This window comes from Camelina sativa, chromosome 5 (assembly GCF_000633955.1).
Source record: "Camelina sativa cultivar DH55 chromosome 5, Cs, whole genome shotgun sequence".
Lineage (NCBI taxonomy): Eukaryota > Viridiplantae > Streptophyta > Magnoliopsida > Brassicales > Brassicaceae > Camelina > Camelina sativa.
In genome coordinates, this window is record NC_025689.1 from 34467609 (window position 1) to 34486888 (window position 19280).

At 36.2% G+C, this 19280-nt stretch overlaps 5 protein-coding genes and 1 long non-coding RNA gene across 9 annotated transcripts in view; 3 read left to right on the forward strand and 3 right to left on the reverse strand.

The window, feature by feature from the left end:
- The window catches only part of LOC104788582, a 2629-nt gene extending 1105 nt beyond the window's left edge, over positions 1–1524 (forward strand). The window contains exons 3-4 of the mRNA XM_010514341.2: positions 13–171; positions 275–1524. Of these exons, the coding sequence (XP_010512643.1) occupies positions 13–171; positions 275–1460 (1345 nt within the window). The 3' untranslated portion in view covers positions 1461–1524. The remainder of the gene's footprint in view (positions 1–12; positions 172–274) is intronic.
- LOC104788583 lies at positions 3489–4812 on the reverse strand. 3 transcript variants are annotated; one of them, XR_768435.2, is made up of 4 exons: positions 4653–4812; positions 4292–4451; positions 3844–4133; positions 3489–3765 (listed from the first exon to the last, which is right to left on the reverse strand). It is a non-coding gene; the product is annotated as an uncharacterized LOC104788583 (long non-coding RNA). The 3 variants fall into 3 exon arrangements; XR_768438.2 differs by having other exon boundaries at positions 3489–3768; positions 4010–4133; positions 4653–4809; XR_768436.2 differs by having other exon boundaries at positions 4010–4133; positions 4653–4808.
- Positions 10337–11409, forward strand: LOC104788586 (transmembrane protein 205-like). Its single transcript, XM_010514345.1, has 3 exons — positions 10337–10630; positions 10716–10935; positions 11037–11409. The coding sequence occupies exons 1-3, from the start codon at positions 10425–10427 to the stop codon at positions 11250–11252; spliced, it is 642 nt and encodes a 213-aa protein (XP_010512647.1). The 5' UTR covers positions 10337–10424; the 3' UTR covers positions 11253–11409.
- LOC104788585 lies at positions 11390–14484 on the reverse strand. 2 transcript variants are annotated; one of them, XM_010514343.2, is made up of 5 exons: positions 13577–14484; positions 13075–13485; positions 12524–13003; positions 12271–12423; positions 11390–11806 (listed from the first exon to the last, which is right to left on the reverse strand). In XM_010514343.2, the coding sequence occupies exons 1-5, from the start codon at positions 14144–14146 to the stop codon at positions 11450–11452; spliced, it is 1971 nt and encodes a 656-aa protein (XP_010512645.1). In that variant the 5' UTR covers positions 14147–14484; the 3' UTR covers positions 11390–11449. The 2 variants fall into 2 exon arrangements, with proteins under 2 accessions (XP_010512645.1, XP_010512646.1); XM_010514344.2 differs by having other exon boundaries at positions 11390–11716; positions 12181–12423.
- LOC104788587 (dnaJ protein ERDJ3B-like) lies at positions 14845–17761 on the reverse strand. The gene is made up of 10 exons (XM_010514346.2): positions 17507–17761; positions 17278–17426; positions 17039–17177; positions 16668–16779; positions 16330–16446; positions 15851–15937; positions 15658–15717; positions 15493–15570; positions 15328–15399; positions 14845–15240 (listed from the first exon to the last, which is right to left on the reverse strand). Exons 1-10 carry the CDS (start codon positions 17575–17577, stop codon positions 15082–15084), a joined length of 1044 nt encoding a protein of 347 aa, XP_010512648.1. The 5' UTR covers positions 17578–17761; the 3' UTR covers positions 14845–15081.
- LOC104788588 (transcription factor MYB12-like) overlaps positions 18962–19280 on the forward strand; it is a 2777-nt gene continuing 2458 nt past the window's right edge. Inside the window, exon 1 of the mRNA XM_010514347.2 lies at positions 18962–19194. Within this exon, the coding sequence (XP_010512649.1) occupies positions 19062–19194 (133 nt within the window). The 5' untranslated portion in view covers positions 18962–19061. The remainder of the gene's footprint in view (positions 19195–19280) is intronic.

The window sequence follows — 19280 nt, forward strand, 5'->3', positions numbered from 1 at the left end:
TGAATCCTCCTCCTCCTCCTCCTCCTCCTCCTCCTCTCAGCTCTCCCGGAAACTTCTCTCCGACTCACCTCCTCGCCGTGACTCCTCCTTTAAGTGTTTCTCTGTTTCTGACTTGAAAAAGAAACTCATGGCTGGGATTTCTAAAAACCGCGATAAAGATAAACAATGGAGGTAAATTAATTTACTTTCCTTTTTCAGTAACTTTTTATTTTTAGAAAGATTACAGTTTTGATTGAAATTGTAATTAATTAATTAATTTTGTTGGAATTTGCAGATACGTTGTGTTAGGACAAGCTTGTTGCCACCTAGGATTAATGGAGGACGCAATGGTTCTTCTTCAAACCGGGAAACGTCTAGCAACCGCCGAGTTCCGCCGTCAGAGTGTTAGCTGGTCCGATGATAGCGTCTCTATCCTCCTCTCCGAATCACCATCGTCGTCCTCTTATGCTTACCCTCCACGCAAACTCTCCGAATGCGAGACCGTCACTAACCTTCTCGCCCACACAAAAAATCTCCTCCGTCGTCGCGCCGCCGGGTTCGCCGCTTTTGACGCCGGACTTTTCTCCGACTCGATACGTCACTTCTCCAAAATCATCGACGGTCGTCGTCGTCCTGCGCCGCAAGGATTCCTCGCCGACTGCTATATGCACCGCGCCGCCGCTTATAAATCCGCCGGAAAAATCGCGGAAGCCATCGCGGATTGTAACAAAACCTTAGCTCTGGAGCCGTCGTGCATCCACGCGTTGGAGACAAGAGCCGCTCTTTTGGAGACAGTTCGGTGTCTTCCAGATTCACTACACGACTTAGAGCACTTGAAGATACTCTACAACACTATCTTACGTGACCGGAAACTTCCCGGACCACCGTGGAAACGACACAATGTGAAATACAGAGAGATCCCTGGGAAACTATGCGTGTTGACTACGAAATCGAAGAAACTCAAAGCCAAAATCGCCAACGGTGAAATCGGAAACGTCGATTATTACGGATTGATCGGAGTTAGACGCGGCTGTACCAGATCGGAGCTTGATCGAGCCAACCTCTTGCTCTGTCTCAGGCATAAACCTGACAAGGCTTTAGCATTCATCGAACGTTGCGATTTCTTCGACCAGAACGAGATTAGTTGCGTTAAAGATCGAGCAAAGATGTCTTCTTTGTTGCTTTACCGATTGATTCAGAGAGGTTACTCATTTTTGACGGCGGCGATAGCAGAGGAGGAACAGAGGACGAAGATGGTTGCGTTGACTCAAACCCAAACGTCAACGAAAACGGTTGAAGAACACGAGCCGGTTGAAAAATCCGGTTCAATTAAGAAAACCGGTTTTGCAGAAATTAAACCGGGAAATTCAAACGCGTATCAAGGAGTTTTCTGCCGAGATCTTGCGGCTGTGGGGAGTTTGTTATCTCGAACCGGTTTTAACCAACCGATTCCAATTAAATACGATGCAATCAGTTGTTAACCGGGAGAATTTTTTTGATTGTATATATATGTAAGATTTTTAAAAAATTCCACTTTACGATTTTTTTTTTTTTAATGTCACTTTAAAATATTCGTCTCTTTTTTAATTTCTCCAATATCTTCTCTTTTATTTATTTCTGTGCGGAAAAAATGCTTTACTTGTCGAATATAAAATCAAAGTAGTGTGAGGTTAAAATTAGGACCAAGTTTTCCATTGCAAGTGTGACACATACCATATGAATACAGATCGGATAATTTAATACTATTTGAAACCGGGTGATACTCTTAGATTTGTACGATTAAAATGGATAAACGAGTCTGACACGAGAAATTATATTAGTTAGACGAATCCTATCTACAAAGTTTGGCTGCCATTTAATGGCATTGGTAACGGATTAATCGGTAAGATTAATTTCTTTAAAAAAACATGATGTTGTATTTTTTATAATTTGGTAGATTTTTATTCGTTTGTCAACTGGTGGATTTAATTCTCAGAATCTTGACCAAGTTTCGAAGTTTTAGTTAGGTTTTTGGTCAAGCATTCTACTATTCCATACTAAAAATTTAAAAATAGGAGCGAAATTTATAAAAAATCTTACTACAACTATGCAATTATTTTGAACACCACAGGCAGAGGGAAGGAATTACATATTAGTATTTTTTGTTTTATCCAAGAAATGCAACAGGGAATACTATGCAACCTACTCACATTAAATTAACATCACCATCAGTCTCTTGGTCTTGTATATATATATATATAGAATACTTATTTTGACTATAAGAAGTCCATGTACATATTTGGTGTTGTAATATGTAAAAGTGAAAGAGTTTTATTTTATTTTTTGGGAACAAATCTGTAAAGTATATATATGTATGTACTCTTGCTGTACGAGAGAGCAGGATTTGATAAATTAACTTACGAAATAAAATTATTAGCTTGGGTTGGGCGAATGTGGTCGAGCTAAAGAAAGATATACATGATGGGAAAAATAATAAAGTTGAGGGAGTAAAAGATAAAAAATAAAAAAGAGCACGTGATGTATAGGATGTTGGAGACATTGGAAAGAGGATCAGTCGTGGCCAGGTATCTGTATATGATGATGTCAGTGTGTAATCCATGTGAGGCTTATCATGTCTACTTATTACACTTATATTTTAAATCTTTTGTACTAATAATAATACTATTATATATATCGTATTTGAATTTTGTGTGTAAACAGATATTTTTAAATACAGCAGTAGATGGAAAAAGTAAGAATAACATAAAGGACAGTAAGGTACTCGACTTTGGTCAGAAGAACACAGATGGGGTTTTATTTTTATTTTTCCATGATAAGTTTTCGCATCTCGAGCCAACAAAAACAAAGCTCGTATTATATCCTACAAAATATATAATGTTTAGTTTTTAGTGGAGGACAGAAATTAGATCGAGTTTTCAGAACTCAATTGTACCTTACAAGTTACAACTTACAAGCAAAAGATGTTGGAACCTGTCATAGTCCATCCAACAGGCAACAACCACTACTGAGTACGTATTTGAATACCATCTTGAATATTTAAAATGTGATTTGAGAACGGCATTTTTTTAAAAAATGGTATGGCCTGATGGCCAAAAACATGATGTTTCGAACAGTGACGATTATACGTTTTCAGCCAAAAATAATATCTATCTAATACTACTATACTTAGTACTATGGACTACTACTAGTAGTACTGTAAAAAGATGATTCCGTAGCATCTACTTACAACTAATGTTCCACGGCGTGCATAAGTTTTGAAAAAAACACAAAAGTATCGTTTTCTCTTATTAATAATTTACATGATCATGAATTAATTAAATCTTTGAAATGTTAATAGAGATAGTTTAATATTATTACTATTCACAGTCCCATTTTTTATTTTAATAGTCAATGAATTCTCATGATATAAATGTTTTCTTGTTTATGTTTATATTATCTTGTCTTATTTATGATTGGTTGAACTTTTAAAAAGTAGATACATTATTAGTTAAGTAGAACATTCTATATTTTGAAACAGAGGAAATAGGAGTGTCCAAAATTTTATGAATCGTGTATATTTAGATTTTTACTCATAACGATGAGATTGTTGTTGTTACTACCATGGCTAAGGTGAACCAGGGGACCTTTTAAATGCTTCAGAAATAAATTATTCAAAGAAGGTCCAAAAATGGGACAACTTCCTTTGTACATGAACCAAAAAATTAAGTGTTCAATGTTGAATGTTTGAGGTGTCTCTGCCACTTGCGAGCCGGGTCCGAGTCAAAATTATCTTTCTTAACAAGAAACCTGCTAGAATAATTTGTCGGAGAAACTGTCATTATATGTTTCAACGTAAAAAAACCAAAAAGCTGTTTAAATCCGTACCGTAACATATTTTGGGAACCTTCTTCCCCAATTGGGATCAATTTTAACCACAAGCTTGGGATCGTAGAGTTTTAAAAAAATATCACAAAAAAATAAACGACCTTAAGAATATTTCAAAAGGAGATCACGAGTGTATCAAAGCAATAATAAGAGAGATAAAATTTACCTTTGAACATCTATACATATAATAACTGAGGATAATGGCGGTGAATCTGGCCTAGTCAGTCACAGCTAGAATGGAATTTTATCCGGCTGTGAAATGTTTTCTCTGTTTCTTCTCGTCTCCTTACCTGTAAATTGTAATTGTATTTAGACGTCAGAAAATTTTCAAAGACTTCAAACTATCTATTTTTTTTCATTATGAACCCAGTTTTCAATATCAACAAATAACCGGACAATAGGCTTTAATAAAATACAAACAAAATAAAGGGACAAAACATCAACTTACTAATTTAATTCACCTTTGGTTCTTGATTACGACGATGCGTATCACGCCAGAAATTTATCTGCACTTTTTTTTCATTCTCTGTTTTTTCTTTTCTCCAGCGTTTGTTGCAGTTGGTATATATGACGAGCCTTTGAGTTCTGGCTATATCCTTGCAGAGAACCTGCAAAAAGAAAAAACAGAGGAAGACAATGAGTTTAGACAAAACTTTTATGATGCATAGAATTGAAACTAGTCATGTTTTAGTGTGAAAAAAGAGAGCACGTTTTAATAATACATGGTTCATAGAAACATTAAATAACAAATGCTTTGAGATTATTACATGGTTCATATAAAAATAGAGAAAACATCTAATAACTCTTACCATATCTTGAAGCAGAGTTTGACTCTCTCTTTCTATTTCTTTAACCAATGAAAAAATGAGAAGCTTTTGTTTGTCTACGAGAATGGTAAAGCGATAATACAGAAGAAGTAAGAGAACAAGAAGAAATAATTTTGTGAAGTAAGTTTATGGGCACGACTCACTTATATAGGCAGCTTGGCTTTGGTTCTTTCAACGGCTACTTTTTTTTTACTAACGTCTATATTTGTTACCGTTGTAATATATGTGAGTCTCAATATATGTTACCGTTTGCAAGTGACTTGACACCTACAGTAAAAGTGAATAATTATACATATCCCAATAAAAGAACGTTCACAATAGGCCTAAACGGCTATTTTTCTAATGTCTATATTTGTTACCGTTGTGAAATTTGAGTCTCAAATATATTACCGTTTGATGTCAGTGACTTGACACTTAACAGTAAAAACAGTTAACAGTAAAACGTTCGCAATAGGCCCAAACGGCTATTTTGTTTCTAACGTCTATATTATTTTACCGCTGTGAAATTTGAGTCTCTCTCGGTTTGTGAATGAATTTGACGCACCTACGTTAAAAATTACAGGAGTGTTCACAGAGGCCCCAATGTGAAAAGTCAACAATCTCATGAAGAACAGCTATAAAAACAGAAGTAATAAAAGGCCGAATACAGAAGAAGCCCATTAGATCAAATGGAGGCCCAAATTTATTTTATAGCTAATCACATTTTTTAACATCGGATCACATCGATTTAAAATTTTAATAATTTTTCTTTTTCCGTAGCATCTACTTACAAGGGCTTACAACTAATGTTCCACGGCGTGGATTGTCATAAGTTTTGAAAAAAAACAAAAGTATCGTTTTCTTATAACAATTTACATGATCATGAATTAATTAAAATCTTCTAACTAACAATATTTACTGTTCCTGATCCATTCTGTTTATTAGGCCTACTGTTTACAGCCAAAGGAAGATTATTTATTCTGTTTTTCAAAAAGGACGTAAACTTTGGATAATGAACCTTAAGTCTTGGAAACGCTTAGTGAGCTCTTTCGTGCACATTATAAGCAGACAGCTTCACCTTAGGGCATCATTAGTGGAATAACGGCCGAACATTTCTCAAAAAGATTAAATTTTTTTTTTTTTAACAAATCATTATTATTTATTTATTTTTTAATAGTTTTTCCATTGATTTTTTTTTTTTTTAACAAATCATTATTATTTATTTATTTTTTAATAGTTGTTCCATTGAGCAAACAACACCTGTCATATGTGATATGAGAATCGCTTCTCAAGTTACCATGGGAAGAAACTGTTTTCCTATTTTTTTTCTTCTCTCTTCCTTTTATTATTTTTTATTAAGAGAATTTGTAAGAGTATCGCCCACTAAAGATGGTCTTAATTAATTAGTAGTGTATTAAACTCATCATATTATCTCTCTCTCTCCTAGTGAGCAAAATATATTACTGTTACCAAACGGTAACAAGACAGTAATACAGTAATTATATCTTGTTACCGTTGTGATGGTGTATATAAATTACATAAATAAGAAAAAAGGAAATAGCATTTTTCTTATTGAGCAAACAACACCTGTCATATGTGATATGAGAATCACTTCTTAAATTACCATGGGAAGAAACTGTTTTCCTATTTTTTTTCTTTTCTCTTCCTTTTATTATTTTTTATTAAGAGAATTTGTAAGAGTATCGCCCACTAAAGATGGTCTTAATTAATTAGTAGTGTATTAAACTCATCATATTATCTCTCTCTCTCCTAGTGAGCAAAATATATTACTGTTACCAAACGGTAACAAGACAGTAATACAGTAATTATATCTTGTTACCGTTGTGATGGTGTATATAAATTACATAAATAAGAAAAAAGGAAATAACATTTTTCTTATTGAGCAAACAACACCTGTCATATGTGATATGAGAATCACTTCTTAAGTTACCATGGGAAGAAACTGTTTTCCTATTTTTTTCTTTTCTCTTCCTTTTATTATTTTTTATTAAGAGAATTTGTAAGAGTATCGCCCACTAAAGATGGTCTTAATTAATTAGTAGTGTATTAAACTCATCATATTATCTCTCTCTCTCCTAGTGAGCAAAATATATTACTGTTACCAAACGGTAACAAGACAGTAATACAGTAATTATATCTTGTTACCGTTGTGATGGTGTATATAAATTACATAAATAAGAAAAAAGGAAATAACAAGAAGCGAAATCTCTTTAATTTCCTTGAAATAAGTTATGACCGTTGTGATTAATATCAATTCCCTTTTCTTTTGAAACTCTTAATTTTGTAATTGCTCTCTCTCTCCCAACAACGCTTCTTATTCATTCTCCCTTTTCTTGAGAGAGAATGGAATAAAAAAAACTCTGTGTTTCTCCCTTCTTCTTCAAAACCCTAAACCAAAAATAAGTTTTTCATCTATATTTTTTAAAGAGTATGTACCTGATGATGATCATCGGAATTCTCCGTCTCTATCCAATCCAAAGTAGACATCAATCATTGAAGTATATATGAAAAGAAAAGCCGATCACTGATGATCAGATCGATCTCTGTAATGATCTCCATCCATCTGCCGAGTCATCACACCGGGTTAGTGATTTTACTCTTTTTTATATTTTAAATACGCTCTTCTAAGAAACAGAATGGTGATTTGAATACAAACCATGGGTGGATTTAGTTTATGTTTATATTATTAGGTCGACAACTTCTGCTGGATTGGTCTTGGTTTGGTGAATCTTTTGTTGTTTGTTTTCTATGTACAATTTCGAGTTATGACTTACCGGCTGCTTCCATCTGCTGGATTGATTTTGTTTGTGTGTGTATGCATGTATGTGTAGAGTTTATTGTCAATGCTGGTGAGATGCATCATGCATGATGACACACTGAGAACCTTACTCGTAAGTTTACCTCTCTAATCTTTTCCTTTACTAATGGTAGTCTCAGGCTTTGTAATGTGGGAATATGCATTAATGCATATGAGTCTTTAATGGTTTTAGTTAGACGATTTTTTTTTTTTGTGTTGATATGTGTATTTTGTGGATGGTACAGCTTCTTCATGTATCGATTTGTGAATCCAGATGAACGAGTGTCCACTGAGCTAAAGAAAGCCATTTTGCAAGCCCCAACATATAAGCCGATGATGATCATCCCATCTCTACAATGCTATGGCCTATATATGCTCTCAGGTTATATGTCTCTCTCTTCTTTTTCTTTTAATTATTATCTTACTCATTCCTTGATGAGCAGTTAGTGAGACTCAACTTTCCTTTTTTCCAGTTTGGTGGCTTCAGTTTTGGTGTAGAGGTTCTTGAGCAATTACGTCACCGGTACGGTTCGGCTATCTTCTAGGAGGTTTGTAGGTATACACTTTTTTTTACCTCTTTCTCAAATTAAGAATTGATTTTGATTTTTAATTAAAACTAAATTTATATAGTTTTTCAACCATTTTCTAAGAAACCGTTTTTAGAAAGAGCTTCTTTTGAATAAAAACATGTTTTCAAATTTAAGTGATTAATTTATAAAGATATGTTGAAAACAAATCGAATCTCGCATCCCGTCCCTTCCCATGGGTCCGTAAGTTTTGGTGTTATAGGTTCAACATGTTTATACGTATTTAAAATTAATTACTTAAGATTTTTCTTTGTTGATTTTTAATAAATTGTTTTAAAAGAGATTTTCTTTAATATATAGTATTTTTAAACTTAAGTGTAAAATTTAAATACGTTGAGACAAACCGGATTTCACATCCCGTCCCATCTTACGGGTCCGTAAGTTTTGGTGTCGTAAGTTCAACATGTCTATATGTATTTTAAATTTATCATCTAAGATTTTTTAATTAATCGTTTTGAAAAGAGACTTTTTCAAGTTTAGTATATAATTTAAAAATAAACGGACTTTATCATTTCTTTAATATATAATTATTTTCAAACTTAAGTGTAAAATTTAAATACGTTGAAACAAACCGAACTTCACATCCCGTCCCATCTTACGGACCGTAAGTTTTGGTGTCCTAAGTTCAACATATCTATATATATTATGAATTTATCACTTAAAATTTTTTAATTAATCGTTTTGAAAAGAGATTTTTTCAAGTTTAGTATATAAATTTAAAAATAAACCGGACTTTAGCATTTCTTTAATATATAATATATTTTCAAACTTAAGTGTAAAATTTAAATATGTTGAAACAAACCGAACTTTACATCCCGTCCCATCTTACGGGTCCGTAAGTTTTGGTGTCTTAAGTTCAACATGTCTATATGTATTATGAATTTATCACTTAAGATTTTTTAATTAATCGTTTTGAAAAGAGATTTTTTTCAAGTTTAGTATATAAATTTTTTTAAAAAACGGACTTTAGCATTTCTTTAATATATAATATATTTCCAAACTTAAGTGTAAAATTTAAATACGTTAAAACAAACCAAACTTCACATCCCGTCCCATCTTATGGTCCATAAGTTTGGGTGTCGTAAGTTCAACATGTCTATATGTATTATAATTTTATCACTTAATTAATCGTTTTGAAAAGAGATTTTTTTTTTCAAGTTTAGTATATAAATTTAAAAATAAACGAACTTTAACATTTATAATTTAAATATATTTCTAAGTAATTATAAAAGTGGTTAAAATATACGTCAGAAACTAATTGTATTTAGCATTTCATCTTTTTGGTATGTGAGTTTGGTGTCATAGCTAGATTTAACAAGTTTTCACTTATTATATATATTTTTTTTAACATTTAGCTAAGCGTTAAATTTATTATCAAAGTTTGATGTAGAAAATATTTTAAAACTAATGTAAACCGTTTTGACTTAACAAAAATCATTTTAAAAAATGGATGTTAAAGATTTTTAAAAGTGATAATAAATCGAGGACATAGTGTTTTTTTTTTTTTCAACCAAACATTAATAAATTAGAAAATAACTCCGAGATTGGTTGCCCAAACCGGAGGGAAAGAGTTTACAAATGAAATTTATGAATCTAAGGTCCTTGAAGACCGGGCTAAACAGTCTGCTCTCACGTTAGACTCACGAGGGATCCTGTCCAGAGTGAAGGAGGGGAAGGATGATCTGAGAATAGAAAAGTCCTCCAATAAAATCGAGAAGGCGGGCCAATAGTCGGGCTTCTGCACCATTGCGATCAACTCTGCACAATCCGTCTCAAAAGCTTGACAATCCACTCTCGCCGCCAACAACGACTCCATGGCCCAGATCAAGGCTTGCAGTTCCGCATGTAAGGGAGTAAGGCCACGTCTCTGACTCCGGGCTCCCAATAGAATCGTCAAATCATCCCCATTGCAAAACCACCACCCCAATTCCTGTAGAACATCCGAGCATTTCTATAAACCATCAATCTGACAACGAATAGAAGGCTTCCTAATTTCCACAGAATCCGGAGGATTCAGAAAGATTTGGCGTTTATAACGTTTTTAACGTTTCTTTGGTTTATCCTTATGATTAATTTTCTCGTAATGTAAATTTAATTACTTAAAAGCTAAGGGTTAATTTTATTATGACATGAATAAAACTTGAAAGTTAAATTACAGTGGAGTTGACATCTACAAAAGACTCTGCGCCAATAAAAGGCTCTTCCCTTGATAGATATGTACACGTCAAAAGGGGTAATTTAGTCAATGCAGATAATTACTACCTACCTAAAAACTCATTATTATTTGGCGTTAATAAAAAAAAAACGAGTCGGCGTCGTCGTCTTTTTAATCCTCAGCGAACAAAGAGCGATCGGAAAACATAATCGGCGATGGGTTGGTATACCAGTTTTATAGTAGCGGTGGCGTTCTTAGCCGTCGGAGTGATATTCTCGCCGGAGACATTCGGATCGCTTTCCAATGGAGAGAATTCAGCGAAGCTATCGATCTTCCTGAAGCTAGCTCATCTACTCAGTTTCTCTACAGCTTGGGGAGCTGCTCTCTGGGCTACCTTCATCGGTGGAATCATCATGTTCAAGTACGAAATCCTTTCTTCTTCTCTAATCGATTTCATCTCCTTCAAATTCTCCGTTTTTTTTTTTAATTTTAATTGATTGAATCAGGAATTTGCCGAGGCATCAGTTTGGTAATCTACAGAGCAAGATGTTTCCAGCTTACTTCACTTTGGTTGGTTCTTGCTGCGCGATTTCACTCTCTGCTTTTGGTTATTTGCATCCATGGAAGTCATCTTCTGCTGTCGAGAAGTATCAGCTAGGGTTCCTCCTTTCCGCTTTTGCTTTTAATCTCACCAATTTGTTCATCTTCACTCCCATGACCATCGATGTAAGTGATGATGATGATACACAAAACACTCCTCTAATTGCATATACAAGAAGAGATCCTTATGAACCAATTTTGGTCTTTTACTTTTGTGGTGTGTGTAGATGATGAAGCAAAGGCACAAAGTAGAGAGGGAAAACAACATTGGAGATGAAGTTGGCTGGTCCAAGAACAGAGAAAAGGCAAAGACTATCCCAAAGCTAGCTGCCATGAACAAGAAGTTTGGAATGATTCACGGCTTATCATCACTTGCTAACATCTTCTCCTTTGGTAGCCTTGCTATGCATTCTTGGTATCTCGCTGGCAAGTTGAATCTCTAGTTTCCTCATCTTCTTACAAACAAAGGTCTGATAACCTTTTTTATGCCCCTTGTAATGGAATAAATCTCTTGCGTTTCTTCACCATTCCCTTTGTAAGATTATGTCAATTGGACAAGAAGACTCCAAACACATTTCAGTGAAAGAAAAGAATTTGCTATATGTGTGATAGATTCAATTACAGAATAGGCCTAAGCTTTTCACTTGAAGAAACTAAAATGTGCTTGTGAATGGTGAAAGACAACACCATAGACATTCATAATTAACAATCTAATAGGGAGAAAGAAGATGATCACTAGTTGACTACTTCTTGATGCGACAAATCTTGTTATGAGTTTCAAAGAATCTCTCCCAGTATATATGATGTTTATAATGAAGAACTTGCGCCGCCAGTGATCCCGTTCGGCCTTTATCTGTTTCAGCTCCTTCCGAATCACATGTCTCAAGGCCTTCAGGTAAGAGCTCATGTCATGGTTTCTTTTGATTTTTCCTTCTGACCCGTAAGAACGACGATCACTGAGAATCTCTAAGGGGTGTGGCGAGTTAAAAAAGACAATCTTTGCAGCTCTTAGTCTTTTTTCTGTTTCGTCGGTGTTCTNTATTGTTGAGTTCAGTCTTATCATCTTTTGGTAAATGAAAGACTCTGATCACACAAAGATCACAACATTACCTGAATAAAGAAGAACCTGGTGCCAGTTTTATCATCATCGCATACGAACCACTCACAAGGAGGTGAACGGTTTGATTTGAGATCATCTGCGACGGCCTGCTTAACTTCCTCTTTCGCTGCCACAACTGCAGTAACCGAATCAGCAGTGGCTAACAAAGAAGCTTCATTGTCATGACGTTTAGAGGATCCAAAAGGAAGCACAGACTTAGAATGGGAAAAGAGACGAGATGCAGCAGAAGCAGCAACTCTGTNAGAGCTCATGTCATGGTTTCTTTTGATTTTTCCTTCTGACCCGTAAGAACGACGATCACTGAGAATCTCTAAGGGGTGTGGCGAGTTAAAAAAGACAATCTTTGCAGCTCTTAGTCTTTTTTCTGTTTCGTCGGTGTTCTTAGATGCTAAGAGATAGAGACCACTTCCTGGAGGAAGCAGGGGGTGTGGTGGAGAGAATCTCTCGGATGGTTGCAGAATTAAAAGCTTCCCCATTGGCGAATACAGCAAATTCTGCAGATAAAGAAGAAGGCAAACAGTGTAAGCCAAGAAGAAACAACGATCTGAAGCAGACAAGTTGAGATGTTTGTTTTCTTCATATATATTATATTACCTGGTTATTCAGACAAGGATGGTTTCGAAAGTTTCCATTCAATGCCTTGAGAAGCTTAGCGGCTCGGTTAGGGTAATTGCAGGAGAATGCTCGGGGAACAATATCTCTATGCATAGAGATTCCGAGAAGATGACTCTTAGGGAGACCAAGTTTCTGAAGAAGCCTGTCGCCTCCACACATGATGCAAGGTGAACCAAAAGTGATGACTGGGAGCAGAGAAGAAGCCGGGACTTGACCTCGGATCAGAAGCATGAGGTTCACAAGCAGTGACAAGCTTCCTCCTAAAGAATGTCCACTAAACCTGAGAAAAGCACGGTTCTTGCCACGGGAATTAAGGTGGGCGTGAACTTCTGGTAACATGTGTTCGTATATGCCTTTTGCAGCTTCGTATATGCCTCTGTGAACAAGCACATCAAGCTCCTCAAATGGAACTGGCTCGAACAGAAGATTAGCTTGCCATGAGGCCAGTGAATCTGATCCCTGTAAAAAATATTGAGTTTCAGTCTTTTTAAGCTATCCATCTTTTGGCCAATGAAAGATCACAACATTACCTGAATAAAGAAGAACCTGGTGCCAGTTTTATCATCATCGCATACGAACCACTCACAAGGAGGTGAACGATTTGATTTGAGATCATCAGCGACGGCCTGCTTAACTTCCTCTTTCGCTGCCACAACAGCAGTAACGGAATCAGCAGTGGCCAAGAGAGAAGCTTCATTGTCATGACGTTTAGAGGATCCAAAAGGAAGCACAGACTTAGAATGGGAAAAGAGACGAGATGCAGCAGAAGCAGCAACTCTGTAAGCAACAGCTGGGTTAATAAGCTTCTTCTCCTCCTCCTCCTCCTCTTCCTCGCCATTATTGTTGTTGATGTTGTTCTCCTCAACTCTATTAAGACTCGTTCTCTTCTCAATGGAGGATGTCACGAATCTCAGTTTCTGATACTTCAACAGATTCTCAGGCTGTGTAACAAACAATGGAAAACTAAAGTCAGAGAAACACAAAAAAAATGTCAAATTCAGAAAACACAGAATTGAGAATTTAGGTTTCAACCTTGATTTTAGGGATTGAATAAGCCAAATTACCCAAAAAGGACAATTTGGCAAACATCTGTGCATCTTTAACCGGAATTTTACTTAACATCTCCGAGAACTCTTCTCTATCAAACTCCTTTTCGTCATCATCATCATCGATCATGCAGAAATCGCATTCTTCACATAAATCATCCTTATTCGTCTTCGATTCAGCAACTTCCTCTACCTCCTTGTCTTCTTCTTCACCGTTACAGCCACCGCCACCTGATCGTTGTCTCTTTCCATTCCAAATTGATCCAACCTCCAAAATCTTGAAAACCCAGTTTTCGTTTACGCTTGTATTCTCCTGTTTCTCCAACAAAACGGCGCCGTCGTCTCTAACCGTTCCCTTCTTCTCCTCCGCTCTCTTACCGATGATTCGAAGAAACTCAAGAGGACGACGCGATACCGTTTTCTTGAGCGGTAGAGATCCAGCCGTTGATTTGTCCTCCTCCTTCACAGAGCCTCCGATGGCGCGTATCAAAGAAGGTCCCACCGGAATCATCGGAGATACTCCTTGCACCGACATTTTTAAGAAAACACCTTCCATTAATTATTAACGAACACCAAAACCTTCTTCTTCTTTTTGTTTTATGTTACAGACCGTATATACATACGTATACGGACCGTATTAACACCGGAGTTAACGTGCAAGTTTGGATGAAAATAATAATAAGATGCCGTCGTTTTGGGTCTTTTTCTCAGTCTCCTCGCCCGATCAATCTCTCCTTTGATTGTGAGACTGAGATGTCTCTATCTCTCAACGTGTTAAATAAATAGTAGTAGATGTAGAGAAAGCAGGTGAACGGTGAACCAACATTAACACGCCTTAATGGATGCGCGTATCAATTTCTGAAAATAAAATTACTACTATTTCTCTGGAATGTTAATCTTTGCTGAATTAATTTTAGGGTTATATTATAAAGTTTCCCAAATTTTTAGTACTTTTAAAGAGCTTTTTCTAGGTGGAGGAGATACCAAGAGGACACGTGGAAGATGACAAAGCGCCTAAAGAAACTTGTTTAGTCTCCCACGTTTCTTGGAACAAATCTAGATATTGTTGGGACTTTCAGTTTCATCACAACAACTCAAACCTAACTTCACCCCCTAATTAATATTAAAGATACTAGTATAATTTTATGATCAATCTACCTTTTAAACTGATCCTTTGTGTTGTGTTTTGTTGTGTCCAAAAAGGCTGTGTAGCTTTGTGTATTTTAAGCATTGATGTCGTCTGAAGACAAAGACTCACATCAATCTAATCCAAAGTATATATGATGATTCATGAATATGCACTAATATGATTAACAAAAGCAAACAAAAATGACAAATTGATCAAAACCTTCTCATCTTCGTTTTTGTCTCCCCATTTTTTTTCTCTTTCTATATTAAAACCTAGTCACATGTTACATTAGGACCAGCAATCGCTTGTTCTCCTCTTTAAACCCCCAAACTTCTAAAGAGAGATAAAGCGAAAGAGGAGCACTAAGCAAAGACTTCTTTAATCTTCTTCTTCTGGTCGTCAGTGAGAGAAGAAGGAAACAAAACCTCAAAAGTGACAAAGAGGTTGCCTTTCTTTGTGCTGTAATGAAGTGGCATTCCTTCTCCTTTAAACTTCTTCACTTCCTTAGGCTTTGTAATTCCCTGTCGTCACACAATAACCCATTAGATGATAACTGATGGTCACGGTTTCATGTGTTTTTCGTGTATAGAGAAGGACATTAGTGTTACCGTGGAACTGATGTCAACTTCATGATCATCCAAGTGTTTGAATGATTTCTCAAAACCAACTAGCGCCTCAACCTGAAGAAGAGATATATTTGGTAGAATCAGAAAATGAATTAATTGTTGGCCTAAGATGTAGAGATACAGTAGTAATTTATGGAATTTATTTACCAGTGTAATGTTAACAGTCATGTGTAGATCGTTGCCATCTCTTCTGAAACGGGCGTGTGGTGCAGTTCTGATTTTGAACTGCCAAATGTACAACAATGGTTTATTCTCTCTGATTTTGAAGTTTACTTGAAATCAAGGATAGTGAAATTTAGGGAAGAGCCTAACCTTAAGGTCACCAGGTTCACCGTCGAGAATGGGTTCACCGTCTTCATAGAATGACACTTCCTGAAAAGTATTTGGTATTAAGAAACTACAACAGGAGAAGTCGACGAGCTCATAAATAAATGAGTTTAAGAGCTAGTATGAAATGTAGTATCAAATGATTTTACAATAAGGGTGGTATAATTTTGAGACTTACTTCTCCATCTTTCATTCCTTTCTCGATATCAACTGTCACAAAGTATCCCTCCCTTTCGTACTTGACATTAGGGCATTTGTCACAGACCTGAGAGGAAAAGGAGGATACGTCGTTAAACAGATTTTAGGAGGAACAAGACCATCTGTGAAACTTAAATAGATATGTCCTTTACCTGCTCTGTCATCTGTTGGAACATTCCAGGACCAATTTGTCTGTGGTAAACCTCGTTCCTGCAGTTACACTTTCTCTTTCCAGGAGCTGGTTTAATCACATTCTTTTCCCTCCATACCTAATAGTTCAATGTGGAACATCCTCACTGAGAACTTAAGGCAAGTCCTTTAATTTGGCANTATCCCTCCCTTTCGTACTTGACATTAGGGCATTTGTCACAGACCTGAGGGAAACAAGAGGATACGTTGTTAAGCAGATTTTAGGAGGAACAAGACCATCTGTGGAACTTAAACACATCTGTCCTGTACCTGCTCTGTCATCTGCTGGAACATTCCAGGACCAATTTGTCTGTGGTAGACCTCGTTCCTGCAGTTACACTTTCTCTTTCCAGGAGCTGGTTTAATCACATTCTTTTCCCTCCATACCTGTAGTTCAATGTGGAAATTCCTCACTGAGAACTTAAGGCAAGTCCTATAATTTGGCATTTACGTAAAGAAAACTATCTACTCTTAACCAATCATCACATGAACGTAAAGAATGTCTAAAATTACACTATAAGATGTTCACTAATTTCTAAGTACCCATTTCCAGACGAGTTATATGTATTAGTGATGATAATCACATCCAGACATGGAGCTTAACATACCTTCATAGAGCCTCCCATGTACAAATCTTCTAGAGTTGCCTCAAGTTCCACAATAACATCATCACCCTTGACAACCTTCTCTTCTTCCTCCATCGAACCTCCACCAAAAAACCTATAAAGCACATCAAATAATCTCTGCAAATTAGCAATCTGCAACCTTTAAACACTAATGATCCAAAATTAGGAACTATTCACGCTACAGTAAATTCCCTTAACATAACCAAAAATTCAATTGTATCCACTATGCATACATAAAAATCACACAAAAAGATAGATGATTCTATTCTAATGATCCTGAATCTTGTACCTCTAGCTGAATTAACCATTATGTACGTTAAAAATGAAATGCCAATAAGATTCAAATAACTTACGAGCTGAAAATGTCCTGCATATTCATGCCCCCTCCTCCTCCTCCTCCTCTACCACCATTAGCAGCAAACTGTTTAAGTCCTTCTTCACCATACTTGTTATATATCTCCCTCTTCTCCTCATCCGATAACACTTCATAAGCTGTTTACATCAACCACAATAAGTCAAATTTCAAAACGGGGTTATGAAAAAAAGAGAGCAGAATCAGAAGTTGCAGCAAGACAAAAACACACACACACACCATTGTTAATCTCAGCGAATTTGCGAGTAGCTTCCTCATTTCCTTGATTCTTATCGGGATGATACTTTAAAGCGAGTTTCCTATAAGCTCTCTTGATCTGTTCATCAGATGCACCTTTCGGCACTTGCAACACATCGTAGTAACTCTTCCTGAAGATCACACCATTTTAAGCATTCACAATTTATACGCACTAACTAATAATAATATGCTTCGAAAGATTGAAACATACCCGGCAAGAACGCATATGGCATAAGAGAGAGCGAACAATAGAATACACAGCTCCGGCCACCGAATCGCCATAGAAACGGAGAGAGAATCGGATCTCTCCCTTGGAGGGTTACTTACTCCCCTAACCTGAGATTCGTTTCGATTTTTTTAACAATGAAATCTCACAGATGTGTCGTCCTTCGATTCGAATCTCTCACTTTTCTTTCTTTCGCGGAACGATTCCAAAAACGAGTTTTAGGATTCGACCTTCGTGGTCGGGTTTACGTGTACATTGCAATGCTTAACCAATCAGGATTAAGTCTCTGACGAACGTGACCAATAGGTATCGGCCACGTTGGATAAACACCGCTGACTCTTCTTTTCGTCGACTTTTAACATACGGCGTCGTTTACCTTAAGTCTCTAAACAGGCCCATTAAAATTAAAGAAGGCCTGTAACGCTATCTTTAAAACGTCAAGGTTAATCTTTCTGGATTAATAACGTACAACAAGTCTAGGTTACTAGGCCCAAATACAATCAACGAAATGTCGATCATAATAAACCGGATCATAATATATGTGCATGAATCGGGTTGACCCAGTGACCCGGTGACCTCTCCGGTAGTCCGGTTCACTTTCTGGTTCGGGGTTCAAAACGTTGAAATTATAAATGTAATAAATGAATAAAATAGAAATTCTAAATATATTGTGTGGCTTGTGAAGGCTGGAATATGAAACAAAAGATTGGTTAAACAATAAATATATTTTGTTCATTTGTTGTTTGTTAATTTGCATGCAAAGAAACATATACACTGGTTTGTATAATCATGTCACGTCAGATCTTTTCAGTCTTCAACGAACGATATTTTTTATACATCGTCGAGACATCTCCACACCACTGGTCCCAGCCCATTAATAATACCATTTACTATTCATTGAAAAAACCGCTGACAACAGTTTTTTGGTGTTCACAGTTTTTTCCACTACTCGAAGAGAATTACTAATTTTTTTTTAAAGTACGATTTTGATTTTACTGTTAAATGATAACCACTGAATCCGAATTTAACAGTATAATTGATGCAGAGGAGGGAATATATTATAATATAGTAGTAGCATCTAAGATATCCATGTACGTATGGTTGCACACGTGTTTTGAGACTATTGAAATACATATTCTTTTGTAAACGTATGCATACAACTTTGACATATAATCCTGAGTCCCTCTAATTTTAAAACAAGGCACAGGTTAAAAAAGTTATAATGTATAGATTAATATTTTAAAAACTCTGTAATTATAGGATCTAATACAAGGACGAGCCAGGTTAAAATGGTTAGTATCTCTCTCTCGACAGTGGATGAGCCACGACTTCTGTTTCAAAATAGACCAACGTGGCTCGTTCTATCACTTGAATACCTGATACGTGTCGGCCATCCCCATCCCTCCCCTATTTATTCATATAAGTATCGAATACCAAATCAGTCACTTTTTGTAGTGTCGTCACTTTACTCCTCTTTAGTACCTCGACTCTAGGGGTTAATTAAGTGAAGTGAGTGCAAACTTAACAATAGCGGGAGAGAATGGGAAGAGCGCCGTGCTGTGAGAAGGTAGGAATGAAAAAGGGGCGGTGGACGGCGGAGGAAGACCAGATTCTCACCGACTACATTCAGTCCAACGGCGAAGGCTCGTGGCGTTCTCTTCCCAAAAATGCCGGTAAATTATTTCTATACAGTACTCTCTCTCGATCGCAGGCATGCATTATAAGAGAATTCTTTTTTTTTTTTTTTTTTTTTTTTAAA

Coding starts and splice junctions, on each gene's coding strand:
- LOC104788586 (XM_010514345.1), top strand. CDS start 10,425: ATGGGTTGGTATACCAGTTTTATAGTAGCGGTGGCGTTCTTAGCCGTC. Junction 10,631..10,715: donor GGTGGAATCATCATGTTCAA/GTACGAAATCCT, acceptor TGATTGAATCAG/GAATTTGCCGAGGCATCAGT. Junction 10,936..11,036: donor TCACTCCCATGACCATCGAT/GTAAGTGATGAT, acceptor TGGTGTGTGTAG/ATGATGAAGCAAAGGCACAA.
- LOC104788585 (XM_010514343.2), bottom strand. CDS start 14,146: ATGGAAGGTGTTTTCTTAAAAATGTCGGTGCAAGGAGTATCTCCGATG. Junction 13,004..13,074: donor CCAGGTTCTTCTTTATTCAG/GTAATGTTGTGA, acceptor TATTTTTTACAG/GGATCAGATTCACTGGCCTC. Junction 11,807..12,270: donor AAAGACTAAGAGCTGCAAAG/ATTGTCTTTTTT, acceptor AGAGCTGCAAAG/ATTGTCTTTTTTAACTCGCC.
- LOC104788587 (XM_010514346.2), bottom strand. CDS start 17,577: ATGGCGATTCGGTGGCCGGAGCTGTGTATTCTATTGTTCGCTCTCTCT. Junction 15,400..15,492: donor TGACTGTTAACATTACACTG/GTAAATAAATTC, acceptor TCTCTTCTTCAG/GTTGAGGCGCTAGTTGGTTT. Junction 15,241..15,327: donor AAGTTGACATCAGTTCCACG/GTAACACTAATG, acceptor GTGTGACGACAG/GGAATTACAAAGCCTAAGGA.